Below are 21640 nucleotides of genomic sequence, written 5' to 3'. Positions count from 1 at the left end.
TCATATGACTGTGGACAAAATGTGTTTAAGCTGATCAAGGTTTTTGTTTTTAAATGAACCAGATCTTAAAGTGCTTCCTTCCAGTCTCAGTTCAGGGAAAATGTGTAATGCATCCGTCTCCTTCCTGCCCAGACGGAGCAAACAGCACCAACAGTCACTTCATTCGGTTGTTTACAGGTTTAGCGTTTATGGGATCACTAAACTGCACTGACTGATCCTGTATATTAAAGCCCAAAATACTTACATATTGAAATATTTTTACTGCAGTTTGTCACTGGCTTTAAAAACAAAATCTTTTCAGGATGTTTTTGAGGCTCAGTGACAGAATAACTCCAGGAACATGACATAAAACCGTTTTATCACAAAAGACAAGACCAGATGTCTCAGATTTGTCATTTTATTGCTGTGACAGTGGGTGAATGAGGTCACTGCACACCTGAAGAGCGTGTGGCTGGCACACGCCCTCGTCAGCGGCCCGAGTTCAGCGTGGCGGGAGGCTACAGTAGGCACATCTTTACATAAACACAGACCCCCGGATGGGCCAAACCACAGAGTAAAGTGCTAGCTTTTAGATGAACCTCCTCAGAAACCCCGGCCGTGCCTCAGTCCTGCTGCTCTCCGTGAGGAGTCCGGCGGTGACCAACTCGTCCTGTAGTTTCTGAATGGGAGCTTCGGCTATAAGCACCAAAACTCTTCTTTTCACTTCATTAGAAAACAAAAAGTACGTCGTGAGTCAGAATAAATTACTGGGGAAATATTTCAAAAAGGCTACAATAAATTACTAAAAAAATACTCAAACTGAAAACACACGTGATAATAATAACAACAACAACCCGAGCCACACGCAGCCGCAGAGCGAGCGCATGAAATACAACGATTCAGAAACAGACAGCCAAATGTTATGAGTTTATGGAAAGCTGAAAACATCATTTGGTTTGTTTTGTAGTGAATACAGTAAATGTGAACTTTCAAGCCCTGCTGGCTTTCACTTTCCTTCACTTGCTTTGCCTCTCAGGGGGCGTAATATGATATAATCGATTTAATCTATCGCTATCTGATGAGGTAACACGGGTGACTGAGCCTATGGCCCACTCATAAAAATATTGCAATATTTTGCAGTATTACAAACTGGGTGTCGGTCTCAGTGTTCCTGCAGAAAATACTGTGTTAAGTTCCAAATCCAAAGTGAACATTTCCTGCCCTTACAGCTTCACATTAAAAGCATTTAACCGGCAAAACACAAGCTTTATTAAGACGTGGTCACAGGAAATGCAATGCGTTTATCAGTGAGCTCAGTACTTCCTGCTGTCGTTCATCTAAAACAAGCCTACAAAACATCTGTTGAGTTCCTGAGGCTCCTGAGCTCCTGGAACGATTTGTAGGATTCGTGTGGGATTCGTTCTGATGAACAGTAATGATACCAGTCTCAGCCATGAATCTCACACTGACATCAAGATTAAAATGCTCCATGAAACTCCCTCAAATGTACAAGTTGTCCCCCAGCTGCCTCTTCTTGATCCAGTATTGAAACGTCCAGCTTTTAGGTGGCGGGCATCAGAGCGGTGGCCTCTGCTCCAGCGGCAGGCTGTCCACCAGGCACTTCAGCTGCTCCTCGCCCAGCTTGATCTTGTCCTCTAGCTTACGCTGCTCGATGATGAGGGCCGACTTCATCTTCACAAAGTGGCGGTAGTCGTCCAGGCTCTCTGCGTCCAGGTGGGCCTCCATGATGCTGGAAACCAGCCGCTCACGGCGGTCCAGGTTCTCCTTCAGCTCCTTGGCATCCTCGTGCTGCCGCATCAGCAGCTTGCGCTTCTCTGTCAGGGTTCGCTGATGAAGGAGTGATGTTAGTCAGCAGATCAGGTGGACAATACGGACGTGTGAACACATGAAAGATTTGACCGAGGCTGTTACCTTCTCCTCTGGCGGGGCTTCTTCCTCCAGGCTGTTGAGAGCGTTCTCCACCCGGGCGAGCCGCCCCGACAGCGACAGCAGCAGGCTCACCACCTTGTCCAGGTCGCCCACGAACATTCGGAATTTGTCGAGCTGGTTGGGCTGACAGAGGCGTTGCACGGTGGCCTCCACCTGGCGGCCCAGAGCCTCGTTGTCCTCCACGTCCTCCTGCAGGCTGTGCCGCGCCTCCCGCAGCACCTCCAGCTTCCCGGCCAGGCTGGAGATCAGCTCTTGCTGGAGAGCATCAAGAGGACAAATGGAGTGAAACAGGAACAAGGCTCTGAAATGCTTCATGCTGAGGTCGACTGACTGAGGCTGTTCTCTCACTTTTACCTTTTTACTGGCAAGGTCGACATCCAGCTCGTCCTCAGAGTCCTGCTCCTCCAGCTGCTCCTTCATGTCCTTCATCTTGATGAGGAGCTCGGCTTTGGGAGCCGACGTGTTGTAGTAGGAGGAGCTGGGGACCAGGGAGGCTGCGGCAGACACGGACACGTCCTCGTCCTCCCTCCTGCCACAGACAAGCACCAGTAAAGACAAACGCAGCTGAGCAGAGGATCTGAGAAGTCGTGAAATCAGGTCCAGTCTTTAGGAAAGACAGAGTGATGCTGCTTATTTGCACTAAAAATCTTTGAGATTTTTAACTGAAAAAGGATGTTGATGAAAATCAACTATAGAGCAGGTTCACACTGATGTGAGTGTTAAGTGAAAGAGAAAACGGTAATGAGACATTTGTCCACTAGAGGGCAGTCTGCACTTGAACACTCAACTCATTTGTGAACCTTAAAGAATGGATTTAAAAGCTTTATTAGTTTGCAACACTTAAAGTTGGTTTCATTTGTTTATGAATTCCCAGTTGTTTCATTTATATATTAGTTTACACTAATATTACTAATATGCACACGTTAAAACATGCAGCTTCAAAGAGAAAAGCAGTTCAAATTCTCTTTTATATTTTATTTCTATATTATATATTTTTTTAACTTCATAGCTGCACTTTTCAGTTTGTAATGATAACCACAGGCTGAAATGTGCTGGTCTATCATATGATTTCTCACCTGTCCATGCTTCTGGGGGATGAGCTGGTCAGCCTGGAGCTGGAGGAGGCCCTCCTGCGCTGGAGGGCCTCCTCCAGGATCTGTTCCTCTGTGGGGAAGAGTCCTTCCATCAAGTCCATGGTGGTCATCCTGCCACTCTGGTCCAAGATGTCCACCAGTGACTTGTCTCTACCCATGATGTCCCTGGCCAGCTCCTCTCTCTTGGCGTCCTCCTCTGAGCGTAGAGCCCCTGCCGAATGCGACTCAGGGACAGACTCCTGGACCTGATCGGTCTGGCGGCTGTAAGCGCTGAACAGGGGCGAGGTCGGGCGCTCTGGGGTGCTCGGGGGGAGGATGTGGGGCGGCGGCTCAGAGACGCCGCTCAGAGGCAGGTAATCCGTCCCCCGTCGCTCTGAGCTGCTCTCAGAGCGGACGATCCTCACAGGGACTTTCTTCACCGAACTGTTCACATCCATCTCTGCTGGCAGCGTCACATGAATTTCTGACCTGGGCAGGAGACAGGAAAAGGAAACGGAAATTATTATGAACTACTTAATTGTAAATCCACACTTTTTCTTTTTTTAAGTTTTGTTTTTTCATTTACTTCTATTTTTTACTCATCTGTATTTTTCAAACAACAATAATCCATCACACAGCAGCAGAGAGGAAAGATGGACTGATGTGACGCCAAGATGCTCATGTTTAATGCAGTTGCATATTATTTAAACATATATTACAGCTATATTTCTTATAATTATTAACTCAGTGATCTTTCCCAGAGAAACATTTTCAGTTGAACTCATTTTCTTGCAAAACAGAAAAACAGACAGAAAAGATTTGACCTTTTTTTGGCTCTCAAATATCTGCTCATAGGTAACGCATGCTTTTATTCTTCCTGTCCTGACTGGAGAGAGTGTGGACAGTCAGTCCACTGGTTCTAATTTAAGGATGCATCGTGTGGTAGTAACGCAGTGCAAAGCAAAGGTCACAGCAGCCGCGTGGCTTTAACTTTAATTACAGCCTGCACTTTGATTTGTCTCAGGCCGCAGAGGAAATCGACTACAAGCACAATCAAACTGTGGTCCTCCTCTCTGACAGAAGTGTGAGCATTTTCACACAGAGAGCAAACTTCCTCTCCAGGTGATTCCTCTGACACTATTTGTACAGTCGCACCGCATGTCTTATGTGAAGCCCAATCATTAATCATCTTTTATTTCTGCACTCTGTTGTTGTATCGTTCATCGCTTTCTGACTTCCCCCCGTCTTCTTTTTCTCTGACCTGAAGCTGTTATTCAAAGCCTCCTCTTTACGTAACGAGGGGCTGTGAGGAGACCTGGAGCACTTTGGCTAAGCTGCTTACCTGCGAGGTGAGTCATCCTGCACGAGCACGGCTGGCGGTTTGTCGGTTAGTCTCAACGGCGCAAACTGTGGGGAGGGAGACCGCGCTCGATCTGCCGGAAGAGGCAAGGCGGCCGTCCAGGAGGAGAACGGCGATGAAGAGGAAGGCGGCTGCGGTCGCTCCTCGTTTTCTGCACCTCCTCTGCTCGTGTCTGCTCCCGATGCCCTGCTGAGGTGAGGGGAGCTGGCCGGGGCGGGGCCGGCGGACGAGTTCTGGGCAGCTGCATGGTGTTGGGTGGCAGAGCTGGAGCTGGACAGAGGCTGGACTGCTGTCGGGTGTGACTGGGCGCCAGAGAGAAATTCCAGGGAGGAGGAGGATGTGGTTTCTGGGCCTATATGGGGCCTGGGCGGTGGCAGGAGGCCCTTGGTTTGTGGAGGATGGGATGAGTGCTGGGAGCCAGGGCTGAGGCTGCGAGAGCCTGAGGAGTGTGTGGTGTGACAGGGATTGGCAGAGTCTGGTTTGGTCCTGTGGTGAGGGAGGGCTGGAACCAGGCACTCGTTTCTGGGGACTGACGGGACCGACTCTGGTCTGTGGTCGTGCTGGTATTGCAGTCTGCTCTCAGTTTTCCCTCTAGAGGTCAAAATAAAGACAAACTTCTTTAGTACCAATGATAACATATTAACATGACGCATTCTGCTGTTGAAATGAATTATATTCACTACATTCATTCATAGACTGTCTGTCTTTGTTTTGTTTTATGTTTTTACCTTTTGAAGGTAACTGTTCTGTGTGCAGGTGCAGGTTTTGTATGGCTTTGTTTTGTCAGTTCCCTTTTTCTGATCACTTTAGAAGAAAGACGTTTTGGTACATCAACATCTCTGAAAGCATATACGCTATGCCACAGGGTGCCAGGAGAAACGTTTGTTTGCACTTGTGGATATGATCCATCTGCACTGAGTGTTTTTCATTAGTACAGGGAAGAAACTGGGCATCAACTCAAACTCAAGACAACATGAGTCACAAGTAGTTTTCTGACTGGCTGCACCACAGATCTGTGTAGAAAAACAAGCCTGACTGGTGGTTTTCATACCTCTTAAACCAAAAAATAAGATTTTTATTCTGCAATTCCTTAGGTATGTTTTTGATAAAAATTAAACTGGTTTCAGGAAAATAAGGTTTACTTTTAAGTTCACAATAAGTCAATTGAATGGCTGACATGCTAACATGCTGTTTATTTGAACCGCATCAATGAATACTGTGCTCGTTTACTGCGTAATTTCATCTCTTTCTTTTAATACTCACATTGAGTTGAAAGTAACTTTGAATGTTTAATTGAAACAACGTGGTTAATGGTGTGGAGGAGTTTTCTCTTGTTAAAACCCCCACACAGCAGGAAGAAGGAATTCGAGCAGCTGAAATATCTTTGTCGAGGGTTTGTTAGCTCGTGTGGGTGAAGGTTACGTTTCATGAAAGGTGTTTGTGTCCCACCTCGTGTAAAAGGCTGTATGTCAAACAAAGGAGCAAATGCTGCGGATTCATGTCACCATTTAGCCAAGGAAGTGACCATGAATGCAACAGATAAGTGTTCACTTTCAACAGCAGCTTTAAGGATAAAATGATCCACCCTCCACCCGCAGTAAATCACCAGAGACGGAGCGAGATAAGGCTGGGAGGAGATCTGGTGTGACTGAAAATGATATTTTCCTTTCAGCTCACGAAACCTGAAATGAGAAACTGAGACATGTTCTCTCTGCCCTGAAATCTCACCACTCCAACACATTCCACGTTCATATGAAGCTCTGCAAGCATTTCCTTTGGGCTGAACGTTTGACAGGTCAGAGGGAGCAAAGTGCTGCAATCAAACAAACTGGTTTGCTTATGCTCAGTTTTTTGTCCGTTTTAGACTGTTTTAATTTTTGGATGGTGGATAATTATTCCTCTCCACTCTTTATGTTTTTATCTCGATGTTTATCACTTTAAACTGCAACTCACATGTAGGTGTAAGTGCTCTGCTGGCTGTGAGGGTCTCTCCATGCTGAGGGTATATTCTGCAAAAAAAAGGCAAAGAGACTTTGTTTAACTCTGCAAATCCAGTCAAATTTAATAAAGTTTAAAAAATACATAGCAGGTTTTCTACTGCAACGTGTTGGAGTAAATCTTGTCAAACAGGTTTGTGAACATCTGTTAAATCTATAATTTGAAAAATGCCTATTTCTACAATACTTTGTCCACATAATCTGGTCCTCTCACCTGTGTGTAGAAGTCTGCAGATGGAGACGATCGGGATCTCTCATGGATGCACACAGCCGTCTCCCCGGCATCTGCATCCAAGATGTTCTCTGCAGAGTGATACCTCCCTTGTGCCTTGGACTCTGATGACTTCTTCTGTTTGTTCCACGTGGCCTGGTACTCAGCGAAGGTGCCGAGTCTCTGCTGTTCTAGTATCTCCTGCTTATGTCCAGGACTGAGGTGGTTTGGGTCTGTGGATGGACGTGCCTCCTCACTGGGAGTTTTCTCTTTGGCCTCACCAAGGTCTGTGTTCAAGTTTGAACCCTGACTGGACTTCAGCACAGGCCTGGAAAATGCAGGTTTTGCCTCAAAGAACTTCCTCCGCTCTACAAAAGACCCCGTTTGAGGTTCTCCTTCCACTCCCACTTTGTCTATCTTGTCAGGCTCTGAGAAGGAGTGTGTCCTCTTGGCCAGTGGGAAGCGCTTCCGTCCTCTAATGCGTCCATTTGAGGTTTTAACTACAGGCGCCTCTGGCCCGAGAGGCTCAAGGTCACGTCTTTGGAAGGAGGTGGCCTGGAGGACCCTGGCCTGTGCCTCTTTCAGGTGGTCCTTGTAGGTGTTGGAGAAGGAGACACCAGGAGACGTAGACGCCTTTGTAGTCCTCCATTCTTCTGCCTCTTCATCCTCTGCATCGCACGTCAGGGTGGCAGCACTGCGGCTCTTTTGCAGCTGGGCTCGCTTCTGCTGGATCTCATTGCGGAGGGTGGTGGCGTAACGGTCACTGCGGCGATTTGATTTTCCACTGCTTGTGGCCATGATGTCACTGGTATCCTGTGTGGATATGAGACCAGTGGTCGTAGCTGCTGGTTGCCTCTCAGCCAGAGTCTTACTTTCCTGGGCCAGGGAGTGGAGAAGTGGGGTTTTCAGACGGGATATTCGTTGATCCTCTTGGGGCACCCATGGGTCTTGGTGCTTTGAAAGACTGACCTTATGATCATTACTTTGATGTGTTGGGAGGTGTCTTTTCATTTCATTAGAGTGTCCTTCACTTTTCTTCGCAACATCCTCTGGGCTGCGACTTTGAACAGAAAGTTCAGAGGTTTGTTGCTCATAACGTAGACCATTCCCACTGCGCTCCTTATTTTCACTGTAAGGCATCTGGAACTGAGGTAGGGAGTACTTTGCTTTCATGTTTGTCTTCAAGGAACTTTGGAAGCCTGGTTCATTGCTGTTTACCCAGTGGAGTTTCTCTGTCCCCCCCCTCCATCCCTCAGCTTTGCTCTGCCTAGCTTGAAGTTCAGCAGTCTGGACTGAATGTTTGCTTGGCAGGCCGTAGTATCTGTTGTGTCCCCCGTTCTCTGGGTTTGGGTTTGCGGCAGAACTTGCCACAGATGCTGTGGAGTACCGGACCTGTTTGCGGCTGAAGGTGTTTGTGGGCAGATCCTGGAGGCTGCGATAGTAGCTCCCTACACTCTGAACCTTTGTGGGAGGCGCTGACCTGGTCTGCAGGTAGAGGGGACTTTCGTCACTGTATTGCCTCTGGTGGGCAGGTAGTTGGGTGTAATGAGACTGTCTGACATCATTGCTGGACTGGGAGAAGAGCTTGTTGGGGTGCAGCTCGTTGTGGTTGTGGTCAGCTGCCAAGCTGGTATGGAGGAAATCTTTAGTGGGCAGGGGGTTTAAGCTGTGCCTGACCTCTGAGGTTTTCTCCTGGTGAGATCTGAGGCCATTCTGATCGTTGCTGTCGGTCAGTTTTTCAACTGACCTACCTTTGTTCTTCGCTGGACCGCCGGGCCCTTCAGAGTAAGGAAACACCTTCGTGGCGACAAAGCTGTCACTGCGCAGGGGAGGAGGTGGGGGAGGGGGAGACTGGGACTTCTTTTTTTCTGGTACTTGCCAAATGGGGCTAACGCCGGGTCTCCCTGCAATTGACACCCGGGAGGCAGGCTGCTCCTCAGCCCGTGGTCCCTCCCAGCCTCCATTCCCGAGCATAGGCTGCAGGTACCTGGGTCGCTCGGCCTGCAGGGGCCCTTCACTCTGAAGGCCCCTGAAGAAAATATTTTCAGTGTTGGTACCTTTCCTACCAGATGTGCTGGAGTCGTGAACAGGAGGGCTGGAGCTGCTGGAGAAACAACTCAACCCAGAGTCTTTTTTGCCTCCTGATCCACATAGCGGCTCTGTGCTGCTGACGTGTTTAGCTGGCGAAAGGCGGCCTGGTGGGTAGGGATGAGAGGGACGCTCCAGTCTCTCCATGTTGCTCACTGAACTGAACCGGCTGGTTAGCTGATGCTGGATGTCCTTGTCCCCTTGAGTGGATGAATCTTTGGGCCTGGTGTGTAACATCAGAAAAAATTAACACTTTAAGTCATCATGCTTATGTAAGTGATCGGGCCATCATCTGATCAGGCTGAGAGGCTAAAGGGGAAGGCAGAGGGCTCACTTTGCTTCATGTTGTGGCTGCCACACTGCTGCTGGGGTGGCCTCTCTCTTGGTGGACTCTGACTCCTCTTCGGTCAGCTTGGACGAGTGCCAGGAATGGGGCCGTGAGCCCGGATCATTCTTCCTGCAACAAAACATTGTACACAATCAAAAGACAATTCAGCTTCTTTTGCTTTTTCAAAACTCTTTCATGACATGCAGATGGCGGGATTATGCCGAGTAGTTTTGTTTATTTGGGTTTTTTTTCATGTTATCTGTTAGATTTGAGAAGATGTTGTCCATTGTCTGGTGTATCAGATCTTTAACACGTATAATTTCAAACAATCCATAAACAACATGAATGACAAACACCTCCAAGTGTCTGAGTTTTCCACATGATTTGCATCTGAGAATATTTTTTTCATATATACATATATTTTAACTTTAATTGAGGACCTATGAGTGGGACCTGTAAGATATTATAGATATAGTCTGCTGGCCTTAATTTCTCACATGCTCTAATCATATCATCCAAACCTCGGTGACCCTGGAAACACATCACTGGACATCAGTGTACCATTCACTGTGCTCACACCAAACTTGCACATACCCTTGCCGGAAGCGGTGTTTCCTGGAGAGCATGTTGATAAAGACAAGAATAACATGTGTTCAAGAGATAGTACGCCCCAGTTTCCCAAAACATACTCAACCAAAGAAAAAAAATGATAATTTGATGACTTGTAAACGTGACAACCAAATTATAGTACATGAGGCAGCCAAACATCACAGTGCTGAGCAGAACTAAAAAAAATAAACACGACGGGCAAATTCCAAGAGGATTTGGTTTGGACACGAGCACCAGACTTTGGGTGATATTGCACAATACTACAAAGGGTCACAAAGCACAGTGTACAAACTCTATGACCAAAGATCACAACGGGACACAGCTGGCTGATGGTACCTCATCGAGCTTCGCAAAATCTTGGTGAGAAAGCTCCTCGCCACATGCACCTCGGTTTCTGTCGGCATTGTGCGAGGTGTTACAACATCAACCATTTTAGCCCTGATCGGCGGAAAGTGATGGAAGGAGAAAAAGGAGGAAGAGGAGGAGGAGGAGAAGAATAAAACATGATCAAGTTTTTAAAAAATGCATTTTGGACTAAACGATGGAGCAGATTTTCATCCAGAATGATGTCTCAGGTACAAGCAGGAAACTTCCCAGTGGCTGTGACCCTGCTCTTATTGTGAAAGGCACAACAGGAAATGGAGACAGGTTTGTCACAGCCAGACGGCCCAGGCAGAGCTTCGCTGCAGATGTGAGACGGCGCCACAGGTGAAAATAAATGATCAATGTGACAAAATGAGAAAACAAACTGTGACTGATGCTGGTATTCGGGGAGGCTGGTTTCCAAGTTCCCAAGTTCAAACGTCAGACTCAAGTGAAATACCTCAGCCCGGTGAGACCTCCCTCGCCCTGACTGAAACCTTAACCCTGGCAGGCCGCGATGGAGACGCCGCATTCTTTCAGCGGAGGAATGCAGGACGTCTACGTTAGCCATCTCCCATGAGTCTGAGCGGCGCTGCTCGCCTCACACGAGCACCCGGCTGTTGAACAATACTTCACCCAGCTCTCACCTCTTTACTGTGGCTGGTTTGTGGTGTATGATCCCCCAGTGGTTCCTGTGTTTAGAAGCTGGATTAAGAGGAATTTTGCCTTCTTCAAATGACTGTACAAGTTCAAGTGCATAATTTAACTGCACTTTAATACAGTGCAGTGCTGAGTGCAAAATTCAAGCCAGGAATCTGCAGGTAAACACAGCTGATCTTGGCCTGTCTCAGACATACTGTCATATATCAGTCACTGAACCGAAATGAGATGCAGTGACATCAAGACAGGACAACTTAGCAACGAGCTCAAATGGTTTTGTTTGTGTGTCAAGCTGTCTTTGGTTCTCTGCACCAGTTCTGGTTCAGAAAACCTCCACTTCTCCACAGCTGACGCCTTCAAAAACACCCCAACTCAAACCAGACTGGGTCCGGGAGCTCCTCCCCCTCCACCCAGCATGGACACACTCACAAACATACCCCACCTTGTGCTGCGGAGGAGATGTCCACAGGGATTATAAACAGGGATTTCAGACGAGGGGGAGGACTTGTTGTCCTACCGGGCGTCCTCGCTGTAATCTTGTAGTTTGGACTAAGTGGCGGAGCAGCTGGGGCGGCTGGGAGAGTAGAAGCCATGAGGTGTAGCACGTAACGCAACCTTATGTCCTTAACATTTTTCAGGTAATTGTCATAAACAAATTTATCACAGTGCATTGCCTGGGGGCCGTGAATATTTCAAGTATTTCAGTCCAGCCGGCCTGATTCTACCACGACTCCACAACTTTGTTTTTCAGTGAAGGACGCACTTCAGTGTCCTCGTCAGGAAACACAGCACAGACAGGAATGCTTGGCCCACGTCTGTTTTGAGAGATACCAGCCAATGTCAGGCTGAGGAGGGGGAGGAGGGGGAGGAGGAGGAGGAGGGGGAGGGAGGCAGAGAGACGACTCCAGCATGAAGAAACTCCTCCACTGTGGAGCAAAGCCTGTGAGTCTCGTGTGAATCGTGTGGGTTTGCAGGAAGTTACAGTTCGCATCAGCCAGAAACGTCGTCACGTCACCCAGCGACGTGAGACTGACCACTGACTCTTTGCTCTCCTGACCCCCGTCTGTCGCTCCATCGCTCCCTGGCCGTGCAGTCGCGGCTGACGCATCTCGCTGATTCACCAGCAGCTCGGCCGGCTGAGCTCCGAACACGACCACACAATGGAAAGTGCCGGCGTCATCACGGCCGGGCTTATCGGTGTGTCACCGCAAACGCAAAACTAAAAAAGAGGGCCGGAATAAAATGTCCCGGATGACAAAGTACAAAGTCTGAGCTCAAGCCGACCTGAAGCCGAGCAGCAGCTGGAACATCTGGCTGTCACCACAAACACTCTGCAACACTAAATCATTTTCATTACTGATTAATCTGCTGATTATTAACTGTGAAAAAACACAAGCCAAAGTTCACATATTTCTCCTTACTTTCCTTGTTTTTGTCATTTCTAAAGCCAAAATGTCTGACATTTGCTTCTTAAATATGAGGACGTGCTGCCTGCCTCTGACGTTTAGGACAGTTAATGAAGAGTCTCCAAGCTTTGGCCTGCTGGTTAAACAAAAGAAGTTACCTGGAATTGTATGAGCATTTTTCAGAATTTGTTGACATTTTGTAGGCTAAACATTCACTTGATTAATTGTGAAAATAAATGGCTGCCCATGGACACCGATGTGTGGTTAATGATCAGCTGCTGTCGCCTGTGTGGCAGGACAGCAGGCTTAGGAGCCATAAAAGTGCTTTCACACACAAAGTTAACCTGGTAAATTCACACTGAGCATCTCTGCTGAGGACGAAGAATCAGACACACACAGACTGAAGGCTTCCGTTTACCTGCACTGAAGTCATCCGTCCTTCCTCCACCCAAATCGGGACATTAAAAGATTGAAGACGATCACTTTTCCCGCTCCAGCACTTTGTCAGGTTTTCTCTCTTATTTTACAGCTGATCCTGAATCAGATCACTGCCTCCCAGCCTTTATGAGTCACGCAGACCAAGACAACCTGCTGTTATCTCAAACTCATTCACTGCTTCCTGATCTAATCCCACCTGTCAGGAAACCAGATGATTGAATCAGACGAGATGAGGTAAAAGGAACACATTAAAAGCGGAGCAGAGACAGAGGTGGAGGGAAACAGGAAGTACCTCGGGGTGAAAATCTTCTCTTTATCTTCCAAAGTCCAAACGTGTCCAGAGAGGGCAAAGACAAGCAGACAGGAGTGTCCACTCTGTGCTGAAAGCCCCTGGAAACAATGGGCTCTGCTGATACGGCCTATCCCACTAAGCAGTGTCCACTCACCTAGGCAACGTGGACTGTACCACTCCTGCCAACGGGGGAGGACGCCTGGCCTAAAGCAGCTCTGGAGGCGACTCGACCGTCTCTCAGAGCGAGTTTTTAAATGTCCCCTCTCAGCGCGAGCCCGCCGTTTGCTCCCTGAACTCGCTCGGATCGAGTGCGTCCTCAGCAGAGGCGGGTTGTTTGAACGCACCAGCGGTTCACCTCCACCCACCACCCCCCCGCCTGTTGACTCGACCCACCCTGCAAAGCTGAGCCCACGCCTGTGGCTTTGCAACAAGTAATTGGATTCAGGCTTTAAGACTCTGTTGCCATTTGCCGGTGAGCGTATAATTCTGACAGGACAGGACATCAGTGCCACACGCTGTAAAGAGGCTCTTGTTCCTGTACAGAGCACCAACATTAATCAGCAATTTATTTTCAGCACAGATGTTGGAAATGTGTTTGTACAGCTCAAAGACTCGGCACTCAAAACATTAACGTCCTACATCAGACCTGAAAAACTGTTCCCCACCTGCACGTTGGCTTGCTGTTGCTCAGTGCAACACGCTGCAGTCGTGAAAATAGTGAAAAGATGTTTTATTTGGTCTGACTGCACCTCGTTTTTCAGACGAGCAGACCAACCAGATGACCTTTAAAGAAAATGAGTCGACACGACCTGAAGGGTTGAGCTGCACTAAATTTCGAGCCAGCGGATTGGCGCTGGTTTGAGGCCGCCGAGGTCTGGTTGGCGGCGGCGGCGGCTGACAGAGGAGACTCTCCGCTCCGTGTCATTCAGGAGTCATTACGTGCCCTCTGAAATAACTCAGCGGCCTCCACAATGCGCTCTGTTGTTTCACCCGGAGGGGCAAACGAGCAGCGGGAGGCCCACGTGTCAGGCTGTCGGGCTCCGGCCGCCACAGCCGACCCTTCTGAACGTGAGAAATGAATCGCTGGTGAAGACACCTGATGGGACGGGTTTTTGGGGATTTTCCACATCTTTCTCTTCAGCTTTGGTGTCCTTTTTTACTGACACAAAACAAAACTAACCTCAGACTTCATTAGGTTTTCAGCGCTGGCAGACGAGGTTGCATCACATGTCTGGTCAGACCTTAGTTATACTTAAAATACCTTTGCTGATTTTAGACTTTTTTACTTCTGTAAAGTCAGACATCCATCCATCCATCCATTTTCTATACCGCTTATCCGTCAGGGTCGCGGGGGAGCTGGAGCCTATCCCAGCTGACTACGGGCGAGAGGCAGGGTACACCCTGGACTGGTCGCCAGTCAATCGCAGGGCCAACACACAAAGACAAACGATCACACACTCTCACACTCACACCTAGGGGCAATTTAGAGTAGCCAATTAACCTAATGTGCATGTTTTTGGTATTGTGGGAGGAAGCCGGAGAACCCGGAGAAAACCCACGCAGGCACAGGGAGAACATGCAAACTCCACATAGAAGGGCCCAGACCGGGATTCGAACCTGGAACCCTCTTGCTATGAGGCGACAGTGCTAACCACTGCACCACCGTGCCGCCCCTAAGTCAGACATCATTCAGCCATTTACAACTTTTGCCAAGAAAGTGCGAAATGAAAGTCGTTTTAAAAAAATAAAATAAAAGTTTTAAATTGGTACCGAACCTTCGGACCACCAGGGTCAAGGTCTTGTGGGAGCTCTTCACCAGAGAGATGGCCTCCTGACGGGAGCCGCTGAGGGGAACGGCGTTCACGCTCACCATTTCATCGCCGGCCTGGAGACAGACCGCCGCCGCCACGCTGCCCTCCTCCACCTGAACACACAGACACATGCATCAGGAGTGTTTTAGTGTGAGATGTTGCTTTCTATGTCTTGAAATGACCACCATACAGAGGATCAACGTCTTGGACATGGCTTTCATCGGTCCAGCACTTCTGTGTTGTGTAGTGAGATGTACGACGACATTCGACGCATCACCACAAACAAAGTCTCTTTAGCACAAACAGACGCCCAAGTGATTTATTTTCTCAGCCACCCTTTAAGGTGGATGCTTCACCTAAGATCCCGTTTCCTCCTCCTCCACCTGCGATGGCCGGAAACCCGAGTGCTCTGATTAAAAATTAAACCCTGCACAGGCTGTAACCTGAGGCAGCTGCTGGTGCGCTGCTCCACGTAAGCTGCGGTCCTACCTGCCGCAGCCTGCATTACACACATGAATTTGCAGTATAATCCTTCCATAATCCTCAGGTGGAGAAAAGCATCGGCGCTGCCACAGTTATGGGCCCCGTCCCCGAGATAAACATCAGTATTTGTCATCTCTACATTCACACCTGGATTAAAATAAAGCCAGAGTGGCACTGACATCAAATCCTGCTGCTCCAGCTGACTGACCTCACCGGGCGGCTCCAGTGAGTGTGACTGGTGTCCAGACGGACGCACAGGGAGGACATGTTTTTCTCTTTGTCATACGTGATGATAAGCTGTCACAGCCTGCGTCATGTTGCTACAGACGACTTTCTTTTGTCAAACACAGAAAATAACTTTGGACACTTGTGGTTTTGCTCCTGACACAACGTGATTTTTGTCACCTTTGTGATGACCAGAGGCTCTCGGTGCTCGGTGCCTCCCCTCAGGGTGAAGCCCCAGGGTGCTTTGCCTCGGAGCAGCACCTCCACCAGCTCCTCTTCCTCCTCCTGTTTTCTCATGTCCGCCTCCCTCCACCTCATGCCCCCGGCCGAAGCTCTCAGGTGGTCTCTGTGGTCCACGGCGTCCATGAGGCCTCCGGTTCAGTGGGATCCATCAACATCGGTTCACCCTGACAGAGTGAGCATTAATCACATTATAGTTTATTCAAAAGGGATGACAAAATGAAACTGCAATTATTAGTTCATCATCAGCTGTTTTGGTAATTGATTAATGTCAAACGTTTCCTATTGAAAAACAAACTATTGACATTCAGTGGCTTGATATTCAGTAACTTACTTGTACTTGAAAAATGCTGACCTCTGCACAAAAGCTGTCAACAAACCTCCAGCAAGAAGAAAGACAAGCGAGGTGCTTTTCCGGTGTGTCGGAATTAATCTTTGAAATTAGATTTGATTGTTGTGAATCGCCTCTCGTTTGGAGCTTCGTTCCACACAGTTTAACGCTCTTCGCTCCTTTAAGAGCTGCTTGTGCCGTCCCAACACAACAGCTCTCTGTCATCACCATCTGTTATCCACCGTCCCAACACCTCGACGCTCCGTCCGCCTCCTCTGGCTGCGTCAGCACGCCCCCTGGCGGCGACGTGAAGCGTCATCAGGCCGCATGTGGACAGCAGGTGAGTCTTTCGTTCTTTTTGCGTTATTTCACTGAACTTAATGCAGGATCATTTTATTAAATATAATATTTGTGTTGTTTTTGATGTGGAATATTTCTTACACATTATTATCTGAACGGGTCAGCTAAACTTTTAAAGATTCTTTTACTTTTTAACGTTTTATTTTGGCTTCTTTTCCCTCCAGTGCTGCTCAGGTTGGTCCACGGCTGTGCAGCCTCCGAGGCCCAGCAGGGGGCAGCAGTCAGCCTTGTTCTTGGATCTGAGCTTCTCCTCCAGTGTGCAGCTGCCAGAGGAGGGTGAGTGACTGTGAGGTGGAGGACAGCAGGCTGGACCTGCTGTTTCCTGTCCTAGACAAAGTCCACCTTAGGCAGGGACAGACAACAGCATGAAGAAGAAGATGTCCCTGCTTCCTGTGAACAGCAAACTGAAGGCCTTCCTGCACAAACATACAAGACGCCAAATATTACATGCATCTGAAGTACAGTGATAAGACCTGCTATTCCTCTCCTGAAATGATGACCCGGTGATAATACTGTACTGACAGGATACAACCTCCACTGAACCTCCAACACCTGAAAACAGGTGTGATTCCAGATGACAACGCCCTCCACCTCCACCCCCTCCGTACGTTGACGTGATGGGACAACAATGCAGACTGCTAATTAATTCCAGTGCTTCGCTCATCCTCTCACAGAAGGTACAGCAGTCGACTGCCGTCCAGCTCACTGACAGTGTAAGTACTGAATGGGGAATTCGGCTTTCAGGTGAAACTTGTCAAAGGATGCTAAAGTTTGGAAAGTATTTCAGCCTGAGTCTCAGATATAAGATACAAGCTTCCTATCGATGCAGTGACAGATTTTGTTTCCTGCTGGTTAAATAAGTCTGCAGTGTTTTCAACTTGCTTTTAACAGCGGAAAAACAAATGCGACTTCCTGTTGAATTCAAAGTCTGCAACTTTAAACTTTCTTAACTTCTCTCCAGAAGAAAAGAGGAAAGACATTAAGCTGATAGATCGAATTCTGAAGTGGCTGCCTTCAGAAGCCTCCCCAATCTGACGCAAAAATGTTAACAATGAACGAACTTGATGTTTTGTAGGAATAAGTTTCCACTTGATGAATCTGTATGTACTTTTATTTTTCTTCAAGCAGCACCATTTTTCCTGCCTGTACTTTTCAAGTCAGACTGGTTTAACTGAAATGTAAATGGACACCTCCCTCTTTCCTTTCATTTAGTACTGCATCATCAAAGAGACGTCCACCGCAAAGACGCCACCCACAGAAAATGTTCAGCACCAGTTCAGGTATGAGGATCTTCCTAAACAAGAGATTTAATCTGGGAATATTGTCTTGATGTCACGCCTGTTACTTTTCCAGGACTTGTTGCTTTACTCTTGACACAAATGTCTTTATTGGACTCTTTCTTCTGACTGGTGCTCCAACAGACAAGCCAGCCTCTGGCTATGACCTGGGCCCTGACCCACAGAACCAGGCCGGTCACGGGGGTCGCGACAGGGACCATGCACCCGGAAGAGAAAGTCGCTCTGGAGGAGACCATCATCAGGGAGGAGATTCTCACCATGAGGATGACGGCCATGGAGGGGGCCGCGGCAGGGATGATCAGGAGGACAGCCACAGGAGACGCAGCCCTGACCGGGACCGTCCTCGGGACAATCAGGAGGACAGCCACAGGAGACGCAGCCCTGACCGGGACCGTCCTCGGGACAATCAGGAGGACAGCCACAGGAGACGCAGCCCTGACCGGGACCGTCCTCGTGATTATCAGGAGGACAGCCACAGGAGACGCAGCCCTGACCGTGATCAGGACCGCCACAGGGATGGACACAGCCCCAGTCGCCATGGAGATCGTGAACATGATCGTGACCACAGCCCTCGTCGTCGTGGTGGAAGCCCTGGTCGAGAGTACAGCGGTGGGAGCGGCGGGAGCAGTGGGAGTGGCAGCGAAGAAGATGACGGGCACGGCGGCCGTCGTAAAAAGCATGGCCACAGGCACAAGCACGGCCATGGCCATGGACACGGTCGTGGACGTGGACGTGGACACGGACGAGGAAACTGGTAGAGCGGCAAACACAGGTGAGTTTCTCTGTGAAGTTTGTCTTTCCCCAAAAAAGGTCAGATTTGAAAGAAACTTAATGTGATGGACAAACAAAAACTTACTCAAAGTGCAGTCAGGTGGTATAAATGACTCCAGCATAAATCTAAAAGTAAACACAAAACACACAGAACTGAATGAGTTCCTTACTTTAATTTCTGCTTTGGTTTTGGACCCTTTGGTCAAAGTTCACGTTGTGCGTCTGACTTGTGTTCGTCTTGTTTTGCACTGCAGGCAGGAGTCACGCTGGCGTCCTCTGACACGTTGCTGTGAGCTCATGCTGCACCCGTCGTTGGCATGTTGGAGCAGCTTCGGTTTGTAAAGGAAACTGGCATCCGTCACAGTAGCTACAGTAGCTAACACGCTGCGCTCTGTTAGCATGTGTGCACAAAGGTACACGCGTGCAGTGAAAGTGGTTTAACGCTGTATTCCTGTGTTTAAATACTGCAATAAAATATTCAGAAAACATGAACTGAAAAGAGTCCGTCACAGAGTCCTTCTTTGCACTGAATCCAAAGGCCCGCGCAAACATCTGGTTGGAGGTTTGTCGGCAGCCTCTTGGTTTTGGAGCCAAAGCAAAGAGAATGCAGCGTGGGGCCGCAGCCCACAGCTCTGGGTGGAGCGGCAGTGTCAGTTCAGGTGACAGGTGGAGAGGGTGTAGCATCGCCTGAGGAGGCTGCAGATGACTCACCTGGACTGTCTGCTTATGACGGGTTAGAACACAAGCCAAACAAAGGAAGTGTTTTGTTTCACCTCTCAGATGAGAAGATTGAGACGCTGGAAGAGATGTTATGCTTTGCGTGTTGGTTATTTTTAATCAATGACAACTCATTATGTCTTAACGGGGTTGGATTTGAGAGATTTTGTTGTTCCTGCAACGTTTCTCTTTGCGTGTCACTTCCGCTGCCAAAAACGCACGAGCGCCCGAGAAGGGAAATATTGACTTAACCTCCGATGATGTTTTCATGTCCACAGAAAGTGTGCAACCTGCACGGCAAACATGTCGAGTGACAAGGTCGTCCTGCTCAACAGGTGTCTCACACCTGTCATTTTCTCACTGAAAATGACGGGTTGAGACGCTGCACGTGGCCCATCTGCGCTTCACGGGTGAAGGTGACGTGGTTGCATTTTCAGGTTGAAGATCAGCATTTTTCTTTAATTGACCATAACTGCTCCAAATCCACACTGAACGAAAACAAATCCAAATATGCATTCGTCCCAGTCATTACATTACATCTGCTAAATACCATTCAGCAAGGCAGAGAGAACAAAACAACCAATCAGTAATGTTCAGCTCCCAGGTGTGATGTGTGTGAACCTGACTTCTTAAATATGTTAATCACTGGAGACACCAAGTGGCAACTGTTGAAGCTTTAAAGAGTTTAAAAGGATGACTGGTGACGTTCTGTCAACAAAGCTAACAGTGGCTAAAATGATGTAAGAAAGCTTCTTGACTCTGGAAATGACAGTTTTATTACAAAAATACTGTCCAGAGCAGGTTTAACTGTGTTGACTACGACAGCACAGACACCACACACACCACACACATCACACACACCACACACACCACACACACCACACGTGTGGGAATGTTGTGTGATGAGCACAAACTGTTTCTTCTGTTTCTTACTGGTTTGGTTCATCAGATCCAACTGGTTCCTGGGTTCTGGTCCTGGTTCAGTCCAAAGAGCTCATATAACATATTCACACTCGATGTCAATGAAGGGCCACTCTTTGTAATGAATGTCCACCTCCCAGCACTGCAGCAGAGCCTGAGCCACGATATCTTCAGACATCTTCTGGGCCAAATCCAGTATCGGTTTGCAGACTGGAGGACGGTCCAAGGAGTACGCATCGGCCGGTGTCTCCTCCGAACTGACAGGACACTTTGTCTCCTTCGTGTCCATTAGAAACACCTTTGCTTCATCTTCACCTTGTCTGCCGGCGACGGCCTCCTTCTGTCGGTCCGAGCAAGACCAGCACCTGGACTCACCACTTCCCATTTCAACGAGACGCTGGAGGAACAGTTGGCCTTTTATGAGCAGGATGAGCACTTGATGATCGGTTCCATGACTGAAAACGGTGAGAAAATGTGTTTCAGACTCTTTCACAAGGTGCCCCCCCCACCAAACAAGGAAACAAGCCTCTATTTAACCAATAACAGTAAAATCAGGAAGATCTAGTTTGTAAAAGCCTTGACGCGGGTCAGCTGTGTTACACAAACAGCCTTTGAGTCCAGGTAGAAAGAGAATAAATGAGAGAAAATATACTTAAAACTTTGATACTCCAATAGACAATTAGCTTCTCTGTTAGCCTAACACACAGGTAATAACAAAGTGTTTTTAACCGTTTACCCTCCGTTCTGTGTCGCAGCTCCTCGCTGGACTCTGTGGACCAGCAGGCAGCTGAACCAGTTTCCTCCTGCTGCTGCTGCCGGCTGGTGGGAGGAGCAGCTCACTCTGTACCACCCGAAACACGTCACTTTATTCCTCTGTTGTCTTCAGGTTCTCCTGTGTTCTTCAACACAGTCTTCTTTATGTGGAACATAACTTTATCGCTCTGCTGTCAGGCCTCGTATTAAAGGACCTGTTGGTCCAGTTCAGAAGGAAAGATTTAAACATTTTGACCTTAGATGGTTTTGGCCTTTAAGTCATCCATTAATTCCTGATCAGGGACACCTCGTAGGACTTGTATTCCAGTATATGCACATCATATCCACCCCTGGAGACCTGCAGTCCTCCAGTGTGATGTCGTTCAGGCTGCAGGACATCAAAAACTGGCGGTGGACGCCGCCCACCGCCGGGTGTTTGCACAGGGTGTTTGCACAGGCGGCTATGTGGGGCCGTGGGTCAATGTCGCCGCGGCAGGCGGTGAAGGGCGGCTGCCTCACGGGGCTGCGGCCGCTTCAGCCATGCAGGGAGGACGGGTGACAGTAGATCACAGCCTTCTGCACAGTTTGAATGTTTGGCTTTCAAGTGTCCTGTTTGTTCAGTGCGCGATGTGATTGGTCAGTTCTGACTGTTCAGCTGAGTGATTGCGGTTGATTGAACTGTCTGCATCTCACAGCTAGGGGGCGACAAACAAACGGCCCTATCAGTGCAGCTCTGTGGTTGAGACGGCAGCAGAGGCCTTCGCTGCACTCAGAATCAGAATCAGAATCAGAAAAGACTTTATTGCCATGTAAGTGAAGAGGTTTCACATTACTAGGAATTTGTCTTGGTGATTGGTGCATACATAGAACATAACAGTAACATATAATTGAAGAATAAAATAAAATAAAAAATAAAAATAAAAATAAAATAGAATAAGGTAACACAAAATAAAATAAGTGAAATAAATATTTTTCT

At 48.2% G+C, this 21640-nt stretch overlaps 2 protein-coding genes across 7 annotated transcripts; one reads left to right on the top strand and one right to left on the bottom strand.

Moving 5' to 3' along the window:
* Positions 1–383: 383 nt before the first annotated feature.
* On the bottom strand, positions 384–16183 carry LOC124055340 (protein Shroom2-like). Of its 5 annotated transcripts, none has more exons than XM_046382085.1 (11): positions 15869–16183; positions 15454–15680; positions 14530–14678; positions 8993–9115; positions 6574–8881; positions 6316–6371; positions 4345–4953; positions 3006–3491; positions 2284–2458; positions 1912–2184; positions 384–1827 (listed from the first exon to the last, which is right to left on the bottom strand). In XM_046382085.1, the coding sequence occupies exons 2-11, from the start codon at positions 15637–15639 to the stop codon at positions 1555–1557; spliced, it is 4638 nt and encodes a 1545-aa protein (XP_046238041.1). In that variant the 5' UTR covers positions 15640–15680; positions 15869–16183; the 3' UTR covers positions 384–1554. The 5 variants fall into 5 exon arrangements, with proteins under 5 accessions (XP_046238041.1, XP_046238042.1, XP_046238044.1 ...); XM_046382086.1 differs by having other exon boundaries at positions 15848–15901; XM_046382088.1 differs by lacking the exons at positions 14530–14678; positions 15454–15680; positions 15869–16183 and adding exons at positions 12443–12658; positions 12755–14053.
* A 583-nt stretch (positions 16184–16766) lies between these two features.
* On the top strand, positions 16767–18772 carry LOC124055348. 2 transcript variants are annotated; one of them, XM_046382101.1, is made up of 5 exons: positions 16767–16917; positions 17417–17484; positions 17626–17804; positions 17859–18274; positions 18528–18772. In XM_046382101.1, the coding sequence occupies exons 3-5, from the start codon at positions 17644–17646 to the stop codon at positions 18551–18553; spliced, it is 603 nt and encodes a 200-aa protein (XP_046238057.1). In that variant the 5' UTR covers positions 16767–16917; positions 17417–17484; positions 17626–17643; the 3' UTR covers positions 18554–18772. The 2 variants fall into 2 exon arrangements, with proteins under 2 accessions (XP_046238057.1, XP_046238056.1); XM_046382100.1 differs by having other exon boundaries at positions 16780–16917; positions 17626–18274.
* The last annotated feature ends 2868 nt before the right edge of the window (positions 18773–21640 follow it).

The sequence above is a fragment of the Scatophagus argus genome, chromosome 24 (assembly GCF_020382885.2).
Source record: "Scatophagus argus isolate fScaArg1 chromosome 24, fScaArg1.pri, whole genome shotgun sequence".
In the NCBI taxonomy this organism is placed as follows: domain Eukaryota; kingdom Metazoa; phylum Chordata; class Actinopteri; family Scatophagidae; genus Scatophagus; species Scatophagus argus.
The sequence above is the reverse complement of the archived record's forward strand: the minus strand, read 5'-3'. Positions and strand labels throughout refer to the sequence as shown.